The sequence below is a fragment of the Aedes aegypti genome, chromosome 2 (assembly GCF_002204515.2).
Source record: "Aedes aegypti strain LVP_AGWG chromosome 2, AaegL5.0 Primary Assembly, whole genome shotgun sequence".
Taxonomy (NCBI): Eukaryota; Metazoa; Arthropoda; class Insecta; order Diptera; family Culicidae; genus Aedes; species Aedes aegypti.
Genome location: NC_035108.1, coordinates 413,712,386 through 413,728,699, shown reverse-complemented (window position 1 = coordinate 413,728,699; position 16,314 = coordinate 413,712,386). Strand labels below are relative to the sequence as shown.

At 36.6% G+C, this 16,314-nt stretch overlaps 1 protein-coding gene across 1 annotated transcript in view; it reads left to right on the top strand.

The window, feature by feature from the left end:
- The first annotated feature begins 2,764 nt into the window (after positions 1 to 2,764).
- The window catches only part of LOC5567981 (suppressor of hairless protein), a 51,115-nt gene continuing 37,565 nt past the window's right edge, over positions 2,765 to 16,314 (top strand). Inside the window, exons 1-2 of the mRNA XM_001657752.2 lie at positions 2,765 to 3,330; positions 10,335 to 11,276. Coding sequence (XP_001657802.1) covers positions 11,019 to 11,276 — 258 coding nt within the window. The 5' untranslated portion in view covers positions 2,765 to 3,330; positions 10,335 to 11,018. The remainder of the gene's footprint in view (positions 3,331 to 10,334; positions 11,277 to 16,314) is intronic.

Genomic DNA, 16,314 nt, shown 5'->3' with positions numbered 1-16,314 from the left:
GATTCGTAGAAAAATTTCCAATCGATTGGTACAAGAATCTTGAAAATCTATCCGGGCGTTAGTAAGTTATTAACAGTCAAAATCTAACCACTTTTCGTGACGCGAGCGATTTTCCGTTTTTTGAAATTGTACCCCAGTATGTTGCCGTAAGACGTTATCCAACGTCAAAAAAAACTTTAAAGCCAATGGATCATGGAAGGTAACTCTTTTTGGCACTCATCGCATCAAAATAGCGGCGCCACCGTATATGGGATTTAACATTGTGACAGCATTGCTGTTCTGCCAAACACACAACACTACGGTGGCGCTATCTATGCTTTTCATAGCGGCCGTTTTGGTAATTTTAATGGTTTTGCCATCACAACATTGGAAGAGAAACAAATTATTACTAACTTTTTTACGAAAAAGCTCATGGTTTGAAATCACACACAATTAAAATATAAGACCCATTAGTCCAAACGATAATCGAATTACTCAAAGTTTCGCAAGCATTCTCAATGAAGAGAACATTTTTGACAATTCCTTGGAAACTGATCATAGGCATCATAGACAAATAGCCATCAGATTTGAGGCGGGTCAAGGCCTTTTATCATTAAAGATAATATATTGTATAGGACTTACATAACTTTACAATGCTTGTTTCCATAATATCTATGAACCGATTATATTGGCGTACTTTCATACAGAGGAATATCATAAGGTACCTCAGATGCGTCCCGAATTGATGGATGATCATTATGTTACTTTCATGAGATTTTGTTTTGTTTTATTTTGCCAAGGTGTTTTTTACCCAATCACATAGAACTCGAAAAAAAAAATACCAAGGAGACTAAATGCAGCATACACGTTTACCTTTCCAATTCAGTTTGCACTTCAGTAACAGAACCATAAAACAGGATGCAGTTTTAAATTTTCATTTGGTTGAATTTAGGTGAAAAATGCATGTGAATATTCAAAGGCAAAAAAAAAAAATAACGGAGCTTATACAGGCTTGAAAACTATGATTATTTGTTACTCAATATTTCAGCAGCAAGTGATTCATTTCTCCAAACTGAACTTACTGAAAAATGCTAATTCTTGAAAAACCATTAGTTTTATTTTTACCAAGATACTGGAATAATAGATGCATGGTCCTTCACATCGAAGGAAATTCATTTTTAGCCAATGAATAGTTCCGGTTCCGACATGGACATTTGACCAACTTTTATGTGTAACGAATTTGATTCGTTCCAACAAACCTAAAGGCTATTCAACTGGTCTTGCTTTTCTAGACCAGGTAAAACAAACACTTTTTTAAATGAAAAAGTTCTAATGTAAAATATTTATATGAATAAGGTAGAAAATAATTACATACTTAGGGCCCATCCACAAATTTGGGGGTGGGTTGATGTCCATCCCACAAAGTTTGTAGAATGTTCATATAAAAGTATTATAAAATTTTTGAATAGCCCTTTTATTTCTGAATACAAGCTGCGTCTGTAATTTGAGGTTTACATAGCATTATAATATTGTTATATATCCCTTATACTGTAATCAGCTGTTAGAGTTCATTCATATATTTCATAACGCTGATCATCAAGACTTGCTACAGTTGCAAACCTAACCCGATCCTGTATCAATTGTACTGAGGTTTTCCTGACCTTTAATTGACGTTTTTTTCATTGTGGTTCCAGTTTTATGTAGATTCAAAAATAGTATTTTACTCTAAACACTTCGAAGCAACGCATTGCACCAGGAGACAGTCCTGTTTTGCTCGGGTCACCACACTGTCAAAACACTCCTAGAAAGATTCGCGAATCAGGCGAAACTGACAAAATGTACACAATTTTAGAAAATATAGCGTTGAAATTGTGGCTTGATTGTCTATTCACTGCACTTGAACTTTTCCCCTATCGATAATTTAACTATTCAAAAAACGCAAATTTGTAGAAGGCGAAACTTCACGTCATGCAAAACCACACACTTTATTGATTACGCCTGTGTTTTTGTTTATCAAAGTGATGGGCGCATCTGAAATCGAAATCAAAACACGGCGAGAGTAAACGGCGACACTGCAAACAAAAAATAAACAAGGCGTACATGGCGGGCTTAATTGAAACCAGAATGTAAACACGGCGCAAAGTGACAGGCGACACTGAAAATAATATCGATTATAGGCTCATAACATTGGGCGATACTGGCATTCTCGAGTACGTTTTAGGCGAAACCTTTGAAGATTTTTTGAGTACGAAATAGCTAGGGGAATTGTAGGAGATGTGTGTGGTATTGATGAGGATTTTAAAACTAGGTTTATGAAATGTGTATTAAGGTGAAAAGGTTAAAGTTTGAGTATATTTTCTCCAATTGGGATTTAAAATTGTACATGAGAATTTCATTGATTATTTTCTCATTGTTATTGATTTGTCAGATAGGCCCTTATCGCGAATCTCTCTAGACTCTCAAACTTATCGCCGCAAAGACGGCAACAGTGCGTGGGAATCGACACAGGTGTTCATTCTCTCGTCATTCATTTCATTCTGTTGAGCTGAGCTCCGATCCGATGGCACAAACACATCCTTCACGTGGAGCACACGCACGATAGTTTTACAACCAACACCGTTTTGTGTCTACTGGCTGGACCGTCGTCGGAGAGCGGTATTTTATGCTGCGCAGCCGACGACTAGACATGGCCTTTGTTCGAGTGTGTGCGTGTGTTCGGAATGGTTGTTTTCACGGTGCTCGGAGTCGGAGAGAGGTTTTGTTTGGTTTCATGCGAGTTTCGAACCAAGGCAACCGAACGAAACCGCCACCGCTCCCATTCATACGTTATCGTGAATGCGTTGAGTGTAGTCGCGCGTAGACGGCTTTTGCGGGTTTCGGCTCTCACAAAACTGTTTTCCTTTTCTCATTGAAGTGAAAATAATTCGGTGGAAATTTATGCGTGTTGATGGACGGAACAAAAATTGTGCTGTGCTTACATTTCCCGGTGGTTTTCGGGTGAAACTTTGCTTTACTAATTGATGCAAACTTTCGTACGATTGTGGTGCCCTTTCCGCATCAAACGGATTATGAATGGATTAGTGGCCGAAGCCTTGAACTTGATCATTGATAAAATTTAAAAGTGTTGAATTTGTGCGTGTAAACATTGATTGCAGGAGGGGAACGCGGACATCTGCCGTCCGAATCCGGTGGTTGTGGGTTGGAAGCATTCCACTTTGGACAGAAGAAAGTTTATCGCCTACGGACGGAGAAGCTAAAGTTAGGTTATGTTGCTCAGTGTTTTCTGTTTATTTTTTACAATTGACACTCGACCGAAAGCTGCTGCGAGTTTTTGAAAGGCAGTGTTCATTGGTAAGTTGAAATTTATGTTTTCTATGTGTTGAGCTGAGGTGTTTTCGAGTAGAAATCATCTAGTGGCTCTGTTGAATGAAGTTCCCCGACGGGAGTGGTGCCAGTTTGCTGAATGTAGATGGTTTTATTAAAATCATAATTATCAAAGTAATATGAAAATATAATTTATTACATGTCTAATTGAGGATTTAGCATTCTATTTAACTTTTTTTGTTTTAACGATTTTCCGTAGCGGTAAACGCGCAGCTTTTTGGCAAAATGAGGGTCATGAGTTCGAATCTCGCCGGTCGAGGATCGGGTGGAAATTTTTTTGATAACTTCTTAATAACTGTGGAAGTGCTCATAAGCTGTGAAGCAGGCTCTGTCCCAGTTGGAACGTAATGAAAAAGAAGAAGAATGAAAGAGTTTTCCTTTACCAAAATTTTTTTCATCGAAGCATGATAGAAATACAGTCAAATCACCATGAGTCGATATCTAAAGAGACCATCGACTCATGGAAATATGGAGTAATGGAAAAGAAATGCTTTTGAAAGCTGTTTGAGGGGACCAAAATAGTATCCATGAAACTTTGTTTTTAGTATGGTTCGATGAGTCAATATCGAGTTACGGAACATCGACTCATGAAGGCTTGTATTGAAATAGCGTCGGGAAATTCAGAATTATTGGAGTTTTTTACACTTCTTTAGTGGGTAAAAAATATCATCTAGTCCGGTCTGTCTGAACACCGCCCATATGATGTTGAATACTTAGTTCAAATATGAATACAGTCGACTCGATATTCTGTAATTCGAAATAATGCGCGATATCTTCAATATGAGGCTCTGTACAAAAAACATTTTCTCTCTTTCACTCTTCCATGAAATTAGTAAACAACAAGGCCAGTAAACGTCGTGATTTTACAAAATCAAAACAGTGCAGAGGCCTGATATAGGACATATACATGCTCATATGGGGCACTGTACTGTATTGATTTTGTATGAGATTTTGACGTTTACTGGCCTTGTTGTTTACTAATTTCATGGCAGAGTGAAAGAGAGGGATTGATTTCTCATAGGCAGCGTACTCATGGGCGTAGCCAGGATTTTCACCAAAGGGGGCGGGCGACCCCAAAACATATTTACGAACTTCATGCAAAACAATCATTATACACACCTCTTTTCCCTTTTTGTAAGAAACGTTAAATGACTATCAACATTCACATATTTTTCCTTTCACAGTTAGCAAAATGGAGTTCGGGACGCGTCTATATTCAGTTTATTGTCTGAATAATGGGCCCCTTGTCGCTTTTAAAAACTCCGGAATGGAAAATGCCTAACGATTCGATTGATTAAAGTCCAATTGAACGGCAGTCAAGCCACGGGATATAAGGATTTTATAAAGTTGATTGATTGATTTGACTTTATTAACGAGATTTTTAGCCCTGGGCTAGTTCATCTCGGGACCAACGGCTTTACTTCCCTTCCGAAGGAAGTCGTCACTATAACTTTTTACGTCATAAGTGACTATGTCGGGGATGGGATTCGATCCCAGGTCCTCGGCGTGAGAGGCGAGTGTTCTAACCACTACACCAGGTCCGTCCCCATTTTTATAAAGTTCTTTAATTCCCAAAAATAGATCCCACATGCATTTCGTATAGGAATAACTCGCAAATTTATCCAGGAATTTCGTAACTAATTCTCCAAGGATTGAGACAGAAATTTCCCAGGAAATTGTCTACGGATTCATGTACTGATTTTTTCAGTATTTGGTTTTGATTTTCCCTTTAGGTGATTTGTAGTCTTCAAGAAGTTTTTCTAGAAACTCCTCAAGGTAATTTATCGAATTGGTTGCTTTAGAAACAGAAGGCATAAGTTCATAAGCTCCACATCAACATTTATTATGAGATTCCCACGTAAACTATTCCGATGTTTTTTTTTCTGAAATCCACCTTATATTTTTTCAACTAAAAATACATCTAATTTTCCTGAAAGATGGCTTCAAATTATTCCTCTCGAATTCATTTATTACTCTTAGTAAATTTGTTAGGGCTTTCTGACTTCCTTCGAAACCATTTTTTTTTTGAAATGCACCAACCCACGCTATGTCTAAAACAGCAGATTATGCAAATCGAATGTACCTCGGATTTTTTTCGGCTAGAGTTCAGTATTTGGGTTATATTTTCAAAATCAAAAGGTTTTAAAATGTTACATTGGTAAAAATTTGATTTTTTCCACTTTTTAGCTATTTTTTCCTATAAAGACTATGAAAATCAATGAAAACCACGTTTTCCTACACCGATGGAATATTTTAAAACCTTTCGATTATGAAAATATAATATTTGGGTTATATATGAACTCTAGCGGAAAAAAAAATCTGAGGTACATTCGATTTTCAAAATCTGCTGGTTTAGACATAGCGTGCAACCCAAGGGTAGAAATCTCTTATAATAAAGATAAAAATGAACCATTTCAGGGTTACAAACATTTTTTTTTTTATTCACACTTCAGTCGTCGCGCTGTTGTATTTTGTACAACACTGATGAAAAAACCTCGCTTTTCGATCACAACAGCAGCGTGGTGGTTCTGACAGTAGTCAACCACGCGACGACCGGAAGGTAAAGTATGTTCATAAAGTGTGTCGTAGGTAAATGTGCTAAATTTTTACTCTTATTTTTACGTTCAAATCTTCATTTCAAATAAATGAATTTCATAAAATAAAATAAAAGTTCAAAAATTGAAGAAGAAAATATGCTTTGTATATTGATAGCTTCCTAACTTGATAGTCCCTTCAATGTCGAGTTAGGAAGATATGACGGTATGTTATAATTTGTTTATTAGACAATATGAAAGCGGTATTTAAGTACACAGTTTCTCTAGTAGATCATTACAGCTATTTCAAATCGCGTTGCTGTCTTCTGTACGATAATTCCTAGATCATACAGGAATATTCACGCAAAATACACCACCACGATTTACGACGATCGACAAGCATTCTGAGAGAAATTCAAGATCACCGTCACGATAAGTAATCATGGTATATGAATTAGGATCTACTCTCCATAACTCGATATTCCAATTTCCGGAAAATCCCACGTGTTCTTGTTGCTGGAAAAAGATGGTTGAGAGAGAGCCTTATAAAATCATATTATATTTCAAGCATGTGCTAGAATAAGGCAGTAAGTCACATGATTGGTTTCTCTTAATCGATCCTCTCTTCTGTGAATAAAGATGACAAGATGCAAGTTTGCTAGCATGTTTTCACTTCAGACCGCTTGGCAGCCATGCAATCTTGCGTCCTGAGGTGAACATATGCTGATAAACGGGCATCTTGTCACCTTTGTTTACAGTGGAGAAGATCGATGAAGAGCTTGATTCATAAACCAAACTGACGTTTAATAACACTCTTAAACTTCAAAATACCGCTATTTACTTAATTAAAGGTTGCTGATTCCACCGCCGTTTTTAGTGATAATTCTGGAATTTTAAAAGCCTTTCTAGGAATATTGCAAATCTATTAGAAATTTGGCAAAAGCAATAGAATTCGAGTGGGAATGGGATTCCGGTTATTAACCTCTTGGAATTCTGTGAGTATCTTTGAGACGGAATTTCAGTAAGAATTTATGAGATTTCAGTGGGATTCCTGCGCATTATTGTGTGAATATTTTGAATTGAATTGATTTTATTCTGAAAATCAATCTTTGGAATTATTGTAAAAACCTTTGAGATTCCGTTGATCTCCAGTTCCGTTTGAATTTCAAAGCAAAGCTTCAAAACCTTTTAATGTCGGTAAGTATTTTCTAGTTTCCAATGGGATTTTTTGTGAAATCGATAAGAATTTTAATAATTTCAAAGGGAACCCTGGTGTTTTAGGGGAGATTCTCATGAAATTTGACTACCATCGAAGTCACTACAATTCCCATAAAAATCTCAACATGCTTCTTCTTCTTCTTTATGGCGTTACGTCCCCACAGGGACAGAGCCTGCTTCTCAGCTTAGTGTTCTTATGAGCACTTCCACAGTTATTAACTCAGAGCTTACTATGCCAATGACTATTTTTGCATGCGTATATCGTGTGGCAGGTACGAAGATACCGTAAAATCGGGTGTAATTGATCAGAAGGGTGAAATTGATCATCGTATCACACGATTTTATTTATTCGTAATGGAGCATAAATATCAATGTAAGCTGCAGTAAATGAATGTTGTTTGTCGTAACTATTGTTAAATTGTGTGTTGTGAAGTTTTTTGCGTTGAAGAATGTTTAATACTATGAAAATAATGTAAAATTTCAAAATGATGCACGGTGCAGTATTGACAAACACCTCTAAACTTCTATTTCTAAGCAAAGATTTGAACATGGTATAAACCTGAAAGTTTGTAAGGATGCTTGAGATATATCCCCAAACCAGATTTCATCACCAAAACTCGTACCAATTAGTTCAAATGGTTGAAATAATTGAATTTCTGTTAGATATCATTGAATTCCTTAGGAAATTGCATACATTTAGGCGTTTTCCGCGAAAATCTTGAAATTTAACTATTCGTTATGTATTTAAATATTGCATTGTTAAGAATTTGACAAGCATATTCTGATTCAGGGAGCTTAAATTTATCATGTAAAGTTGTTTTGAAAACTAACAATAATGGCATTGACAAGTGATCAATTTCACCCCGAAATGAGATCCCCTGATTTTTTATTTTAGATATATTTGTTAAAACTAATATGACCTTTGTTAGAAAATTTCGGTACCTGAGTCGATGAGGCTCACCTTCGTACTTGTTTTCCTGCATTTAGTTGTATGGTATTGTCAACATTATAGAAAACAGACTAGAAAAACCGTGAAAAATGATCAATTTCACCCGAAATTACGGTACTCTATGCCCAGGGAAGTCGAGAAAATTTCCAACCCGAAAAGATCCTCGACCGGTGGGATTCGAACCCACGACCCTCAGCTTTGTCTTGCTGAATAGCTGCGCGTTTACCGCTACGGCTATCTGGGCCCCAAAATGCTATATTCTAGAAATTTCAAAGATACTATAAGTAACCCCAACGAAACAATGAGAATATCACAGAAACACTTAAAATTTCCGGAATTCAACATGCTGTTAAGAAAACACACGGAGAGCATCAAAATTCTACCGCATTCTCACTAGAATCTCAGTACTGGTGCTAGGAAATACCTAATTCCTAGTTTGATAACTGTAATCTCAAGATCTCTTCATAGATTTTAAGCTAGAATTCAAAAAATCGTCAAACACTAGCGTTGGCGAAGACCGAAAACCACCCAAAAAATTCTTCGATGTACCATCATCATAAAATTATACACATAAAGAGAATACCAGACTAATCGCAAAATTACACCACAAATCTTGTCAAATTACAGCACCTTCATGAACTTGTGCAAATTGTCGCGTAATCGATTAGATTCCTTGCATTTCCTTCATATGCATGATTGTATTAATTTTAAGCGTCACTCTGAATAAATTTTTCTTGACGTGCAGAATCACTTTGAATGGATTTTTCTTAACGTTTTTTTTTCTTCTTTGCAGCATCAGTCACTGCTACTGTAGTAGAAGCTCATGTTCACTTTGTGGATATTGTTTTTGAGTAGATGCTACATGTAGTAAAGATCAACGCTTTTTATTCCCAATGTTTCAGTGGAGACTGGAGACGTAATACCTGGTAATAGTGGCCAAGAAACCACTTAGAATTTTACAAGGAATTCACCGAAATCGATTTACCGAAGCGATATCGATTCGTTCTGAATCGTTGGAGATCGCCTTCGCTGGATAAAGATCTTTAAAAAATTGTCACACTGATTGATTGGGTTATTGCTTAAATTTTTGTTTGTTTTTCTCATATCTTGATGATAGTATTGGTCTTCTTAAAATGAAGTTGTATGAGAAGAAGATACCGCACTAGCATTATGTTACCAATAAAAAAAACAACATCTTTGATAGTAGTTCCACGGATCTCCGAGAAGTAATAGTGACCACCGATTAAGAACCACTGTTCTAGAGATTTTTATTGAAGTTTTTCCATAAAAATCTACAAAAGTTAATTTCACGTTTTTTGAAGAAATTACTGGTATAACTCTTGAAGATGTCCCAAATGAAAATTTTTGAGGGAATCGATTAGAAAACCACTGGATGGATTTCTGGGTGACTTGGAACATTCTTAAAAAAAATCTGGAAAAAGTTCGTGGTGTAATTTTCCTGGAAAATATAATGAAAAAGTACATATTTTTCGGACCAATCGCTATTTTCAAATTGATTCCATTCTTGAACTAGTTCATATGCAAAATTATAGTATATTGATTACCAATCATTAATTGGTTCAAAACTAAATGCATTAGCATGATATGATTATCATATGCTTCCACATAAATATTTTCTCCAGAATTGCGTTCGTTATGTATATTTCAAAGAAGTTGTCACAGCGGACAACTTCTTAGAAATATGCATACCAAACGGAATTGATGGTCGTCACAATGGTTGATTTGAGCGCGTACTCGCGTTTTGAAGGCATTAAATTAAAGAAATAGCAAACCAATGAACCATTGCTAAGTACACAAACTGGTAATAAAAAAATCACTTTATATTTGCTTCCTTCGTGAGATTTGCGCGGTGGAAGTTTTGGTACCATGTTAAAATTGAGTCACACTGCACCCTTACAATAATTGGATGTTTACAGAGACTTCTGTAGATTTTTTTCTTTGTTGAGAGACTTCTTGTATCGCAAAATAATTTATCAGAAAACATTTCCTCCAGCTTTCTCCTATAATTTGCTAATAGCTGCAATACAACTATATTTAGACGTCAAATACAAATAGGTGGATAAACTGAGATGTCTTTCGGCTTCATAATATATAAAAACCCCGAACAATTATTATGCTTAATTTATAATATATGGCACCACTTCCTACGGCATGCATTTGGAACAAAATCCATCGGAGAGAGAATGAACTCGGCCGACTTCATTCAGCAGAATCGTAAAATGTTTTTCTCGTTCCATGTTTCTCTGCAGGTTTTGACAAACAACATTGGCCAGCATTGATTTTCACTGTGTGTATGCTCTGGGCTCCCTGCGCAACAGAAGCTGTGTAGTGTGTAGTAGAAAAGGACCCCGTCATCTGCAGACATTTGAGAACTCTAGTGAAGAAAAGTGTATTTTCCAAGTTCATAAGACTGAATTGAACTGATCTCGCGAGTGGTGTACAAAGTGCGAACGTAGGATTTTTTTTATGAATGAATAATAGTGGATTCTGTCATCGGCCAATACTCCCTGAACTGAAATGCTAGAAATGGTACATGTGAAAGCAACAGGAAGAAATTGCGATGACTGCCGATGCTGGTAGCGAGAAGCCATGATCCGGATCTTGTCCGTCTCATCGTGTCTTGGGTGTACATATAAGTAGTGTGTGAAAAAAGCAGGCAAAAGATGAATGAATGAGCAAAAATGTCAAAAGTGCTAAAATGCTGCTGATGGTGGTGGAATTCTTCAAGAAGACATACCAGTGAGATAATTTGCCATCGCTAGAGATCCATTAGTTTGTTCCCACGAACTGACAAGGCAATACGAAGTTGGAAGATAATCTAGAATAGCGGCCTTGATTTGGCCCCCTTTGCCCTCCATATAGCAGGATATAACAAAATAAAAAAAAAACTAGTTCAACCACACACATATACTCTCGCATTCCAATCTACCACCATGCCACATCAATACGGAATTCCGGGCTACGGCCAGACGCCACCGAGTCCACCTACGCATCACGGAGGAGCGCTCATTCCACGGCTCGGTGGCGGTGCTGTGATACCGGTTTCGGCCAACACGAACGCTGGAAGTATGGGACCATCCGGTAATGCGCTCTTCCGGGGTCCCATCGAGGAACGGCGACTGACACGGGAAGCGATGGAGAAGTACTTGCGGGATCGCAACAACATGGTCATTGTGATACTGCATGCAAAGGTAATTATTTATTCATCTCTCAATCATCATCATCATCATCAGCGATAGGCAGCTTCTCGGGTGGCAAGGGTATTTTGCCATTTTGGGGTGCGCGGTGTCTTTTTGATGTGAAATGTGCCTTCCCGTTACTTTAGTGTACTGACTTTATAGTAAATTACATAAAAAAGCTTTAGAATTAGATGAATGCGCAAAGAAGTGTATTATGATAATGTCAAGGTATGTCAAAGATAAAGTCCATAAGGTTTTGATAGCTTTGGAAGAACTTCACATTGTTCATGGATAGAATAATTGGAATATAATTATTAGCTATAAATATTACCCAAATTTGCAACTTTTCGATATTTTTAACGATGTTTGCAGTAAAAGAGTTTATACTTGACATTACGATACTGTCGAAAAGGTTCTCGGTGTTCACTGATGAGGCTATTGTTGGCGTATTATATATGCACATGTTCAATCTACGGCTAGCTCGAGCCTGGGTCAGATGGCTGATCCGCGGGGAATGGGATGATTTATATTTAATGACAGTTTTTGCTGTGTATCTCGATGCCAAAGCGAAAAGAGAGTGATGGGAGTCTACACAGCCAATTCAGATTACCGACCCCAGTAAAATTTTACTGGGTTTTGGAACTACGGATTTTTCGGTAATTTTAACGATTACCGAAAAAACCCAGTAAACCAAAATATGTTTTGATAGATGAAAATTACTGACTTATTCAGTAAAATTGTAGAGAGTTTTTACTGGCTTTCCAGTTTTCCATGCTTCACACTTTGCTCCTCCGGATTCTGTTTTTTTTTCTCCAAACACAATACAAATAAAACTCAGTCAACATGGACATGTCCCTTATTAAGCATTTTTCGTGAGATATTACGGTATGCTCGTATCTCAGTGGAAGTAATCGAAAAATATGTGACAAAACTATTATTATTTGATTGGTTTGCATACAAAAGGTGAATTTACCAACGTAAAAGCAGTTAAAACCGTGCTGAGCCATTTTGGTTGCTTAAAATAGTTGAGTTAATCACTAAATTTCGACTACTTACCACTAGAAAGCGCAAAATAGATGCAGGTAAAGTTTGGATGCCGTGGACGTGTCTCCTGATGGCGCCGGATGATTCTATAGCAGTAGATTCTCATTTGACACATTCCCGCATGCGCATCAGTTTGTTTTGATTTGATTTTAACGACAAGTCAGTACAAAAACATCAACTACTGAGTAGTCAGTAATTGTTTTTACTGACTTTTCGACCTGGTCGGCAATGTTGCAAAATTGGGTCTGACAGCTGCCGTAGTTTAGTAAAAAGTAAAAATTATTACTGAACCTTAGAAGTTTCCAATCAAAAAGCTGAAAGTTCGGTATTTTTATGATTTACAATTCGTACCCAGTATAAAAAAATACCAAACAAGCAAATCGTGATTGAGTGTGTTCTAAACATAATTTTAGTATAGAGAAACTTTAAAGTAGATGGAGTACCGTGTACCTTTTAAATTCCGCTCCTAAATGCTTATCTTTGACAGATACGCGTATTTCGACTACCACTTGCAGTCTTCTTCAGTGTCAGTTACTCGTATCCACTCGTATAGTGGATACGAGTAACTGACACTGAAGAAGACTGCAAGTGGTAGTCGAAATACGCGTATCTGTCAAAGACAAGCATTTAGGAGCGGAATTTAAAAGGTACACGGTACTCCATCTACTTTAAAGTTTCTCTATTTGAGATTCTGCTCAGAGGATTCGAACATTCATTAAAGAGTTGATAATTTTAGTGTTGGTGTTTTATATGAAATTGTAGTTCAATGCAATGTTAGAAAGACATCTAAGACGTTAAACAGATTGAAATGCTTGATAAGTATCAATGTATAATGTTCGACCAGATATTATATATATAAGTTTCGGGTAAAGCATACAAAATTAAAATTTGATCAGTTTCACATATCAGATCTATAAGCGATTCATGGTATCAACATTGCGATTATTGACGAAGTTGCACTAACTGAAGCTAAGTTTGTCCCATACAAAATGTATGAAAAATTGTCAGTAAAAATTGTATGAAATCCGTCAGAAAGAAAACTTCTAATTACGAAATGTTGGTCCATACCATGATCCTTTTCGATAAAATATTCGAGATACATGAACATTGGAAAATAATCCAGTTTTACATTCATTTATGCACAAAAATCCCTAACATTTTTTAATTTGCCTGAAATTTTATGTTTAAAATGTTAATGTATGTTACCGTTTTTATTCGGTTCAGTATATTGAATTCCTAAAAGAAATACTATTGTATATGCATTTTTAAGGCATATGCAAATCTCTTCTAAAATGGATCCAATTCCTTATGACAACTATTTTTTTGTTGAAACCCCTCGTACTCAAACGTGATCCACACGTGATCTACACTTTTCGAATGAAACATTATTTCAGTTCACAATAACTAGGGTTCGGTTTCAGATGTTACAGATCACATCTAGGCTAATATATTATCTATAAACAAACCATTCTAAATTTGAAACAGGGGATAGGCAAAATGATTGAGATAGGCAAAATTTTGCTTGAAATCAAATGCTTATAACTTTACGAAAAATTAATGCATCCAATGCATCCAGAAGCAGTCTACGGCAACCTGACACTGGAGATGTTCCGGGTTTTCCGAGGTCATGATCAAATGGCATTTTTTCTGTCGCTTGTATATTTATGCGATGTGAAGTTGCATAGATGTAAACATTTCTCCTAGAAACTAGACCTAATAGAAAGTTGAATGCCACCGCATTGAGATACGTTGAAAATCTTCAGAAATATGACCTCTTCCGTAACCTTGGTTCCAAGTTTTCGGTCAGTCATGTTTGTATTAAACCATGTCTATTTTATCTGGAGCTATATCCAAGCGGGCATCAAACTTCAAATGATGCTTCCAGCAGCATATTCAGAACCATTAGATGCACTGACCATTTTATAGTAGGTTCCAGATGTCCTGGGGGAAGTGAACAATTAGGAATATACTTGGAACCATATCAATATGAGCATCAAACTTCAAGATTTTTAAAGGTGTCGCTTCTGAAGCATTTTCAGCACTACCGACTGCCACGACCACTCTAGGCTAAATTCCAGTCCCCGGGGGATATGGCCAATTAAAACATGTCCGGAAACACATCAAAATGAGTTTAGACTATCAAGATTTTTGAAGGTGATGCTTCTGGAAGCCTTTGTAGAGCAACTAACTTCTTTGACCACTGTATTGTAGGTTTCAAGTGCCCTGGGGGAAGTGGCCAATTAGGAACATGTCTGGAACCATATCAATATGAACGTACGTCATTGCCTAAGTTTATAAAAGGTTTATGGAAATTGATTTTATTTAAAAAAAATCTACTCATGCTATCAGAAATCCACACAGGATTCTGTCAGGTGGCCTTGAAAGTTTTGCCGTGTCACGTTTTGGATTGCATGAGAGTGCTGTCCGAGATTTTGCGAATGTCTTGCTTGGCATTTAATTAGAATCATACATAAGATTATGTGGGAATTGTGGTTGGGATTCTGTTAGTATTCACTGAATGAAATTATCACGGAAATAAGGCGAAAATGATTGTTTTTCAAGTTACCCGACTATTCCTTGCTGCTTTTATCTACGAGAAACACATTTCGTGAATTGATATAATTGTTGATCATAGTTTTGACGATAAGCCAAGATCGTTTAGTTAATTTTCGATGATCCAACTTTATCGGTTCTAAACTTATCGCCACACATTACCAAAAATACCATACCACAAAAATTATTGCCACCGACGGGATTTGAACCAATGGCCAAAAGCATTTTTAGAGCGTGCGAACCAAAGCACGCGACCACGCTAGATGAAACCACGCTAGATGAAAGATGATTATATTTCTGATGATTATCGTCGTGACCGATGATTATCGTAGTGACCGATAATTTCACTCCCTGATTCCTTTCAGTGAATATGTGAAATTGCTTTCTACGAGTTTATAGAACTCTTGCTGATAATTCTTTACGAATCCCGTCAAAAATTATGCGAGGGTTATGTTTGCTTAAGATTTTGTAAGAATCTGTAGAAAGGTTTCCATTAAGCTTTTGTGTTAATCTTTCAGTGTTTGAGATAATTCTCTTCAAGATTTTGCTAGAATTTTTTCCAGAACTTGTTTTGTAGAATCCTACCTATAATTTAGATAGATTTTATTTGACCAATTTGCTCAAATTTCAATGAACTTAGCTACAAATCTAGTTTTTTTTTATAAAGAAGTAAAAAATGGGCTTCAAACGACCTTTTCAAGCTAAATTGTCATGAATAACAGTAATGCAAATTTAAATACAAGTGCTTAGAAAAACAAAATCGACGGGTCCGGAAAGATACAAATATTTCAGGGTGTCCATCCATCCGGGAAACCGGGAAAAGCGGGAAAAACCCGGGAATTACAAATGACCGGGAAAAATACGGGAAATACCCGGGAATTTGGAGATCACACCGGGAAATTGTGTATTTGTGTACAATCAGCTTCATTTTTTCAGCACAAAAAATATTCAAATCACGAAAACTTTTTTGTTTCTCAATATTTCTGCATAACTTTTCACAATTGAGAACTTTTCTATTTTTAGAATCATTACCGGTTTTGATCAATCCCAGATTTCTTGGGGGACCGACGCGTAGCTATAACCCATGAAAATATCTCAGGCTACATGCTACATTCCCATGTTCGGTCATTTGCTTTTCAAAATTATACTTTAATTAGAGTCTGTTGCGAAAAAATGATACAAATCGGTACAACCGTTTTTGGACGAGTAATGAATATGGAGCTTTTATGTTTTTTGAAACACTCCGGCCGTAACAAGGTCTTGAAACTTCAAAAAACTTTATATGATTTTTTACAGAGAAAATCCTCATTGCCTAATATTGTATAGACCACATTTTAGTTTTTTTTTGATAAATTCACTAAACATAAAAGGACGACCAAATAAACTTTATATGAGAAGTGTCGGTGCTTCAAGGAATAGAGTAAGGTGGGGCAAAAGTTCGACCTTAGTGGTA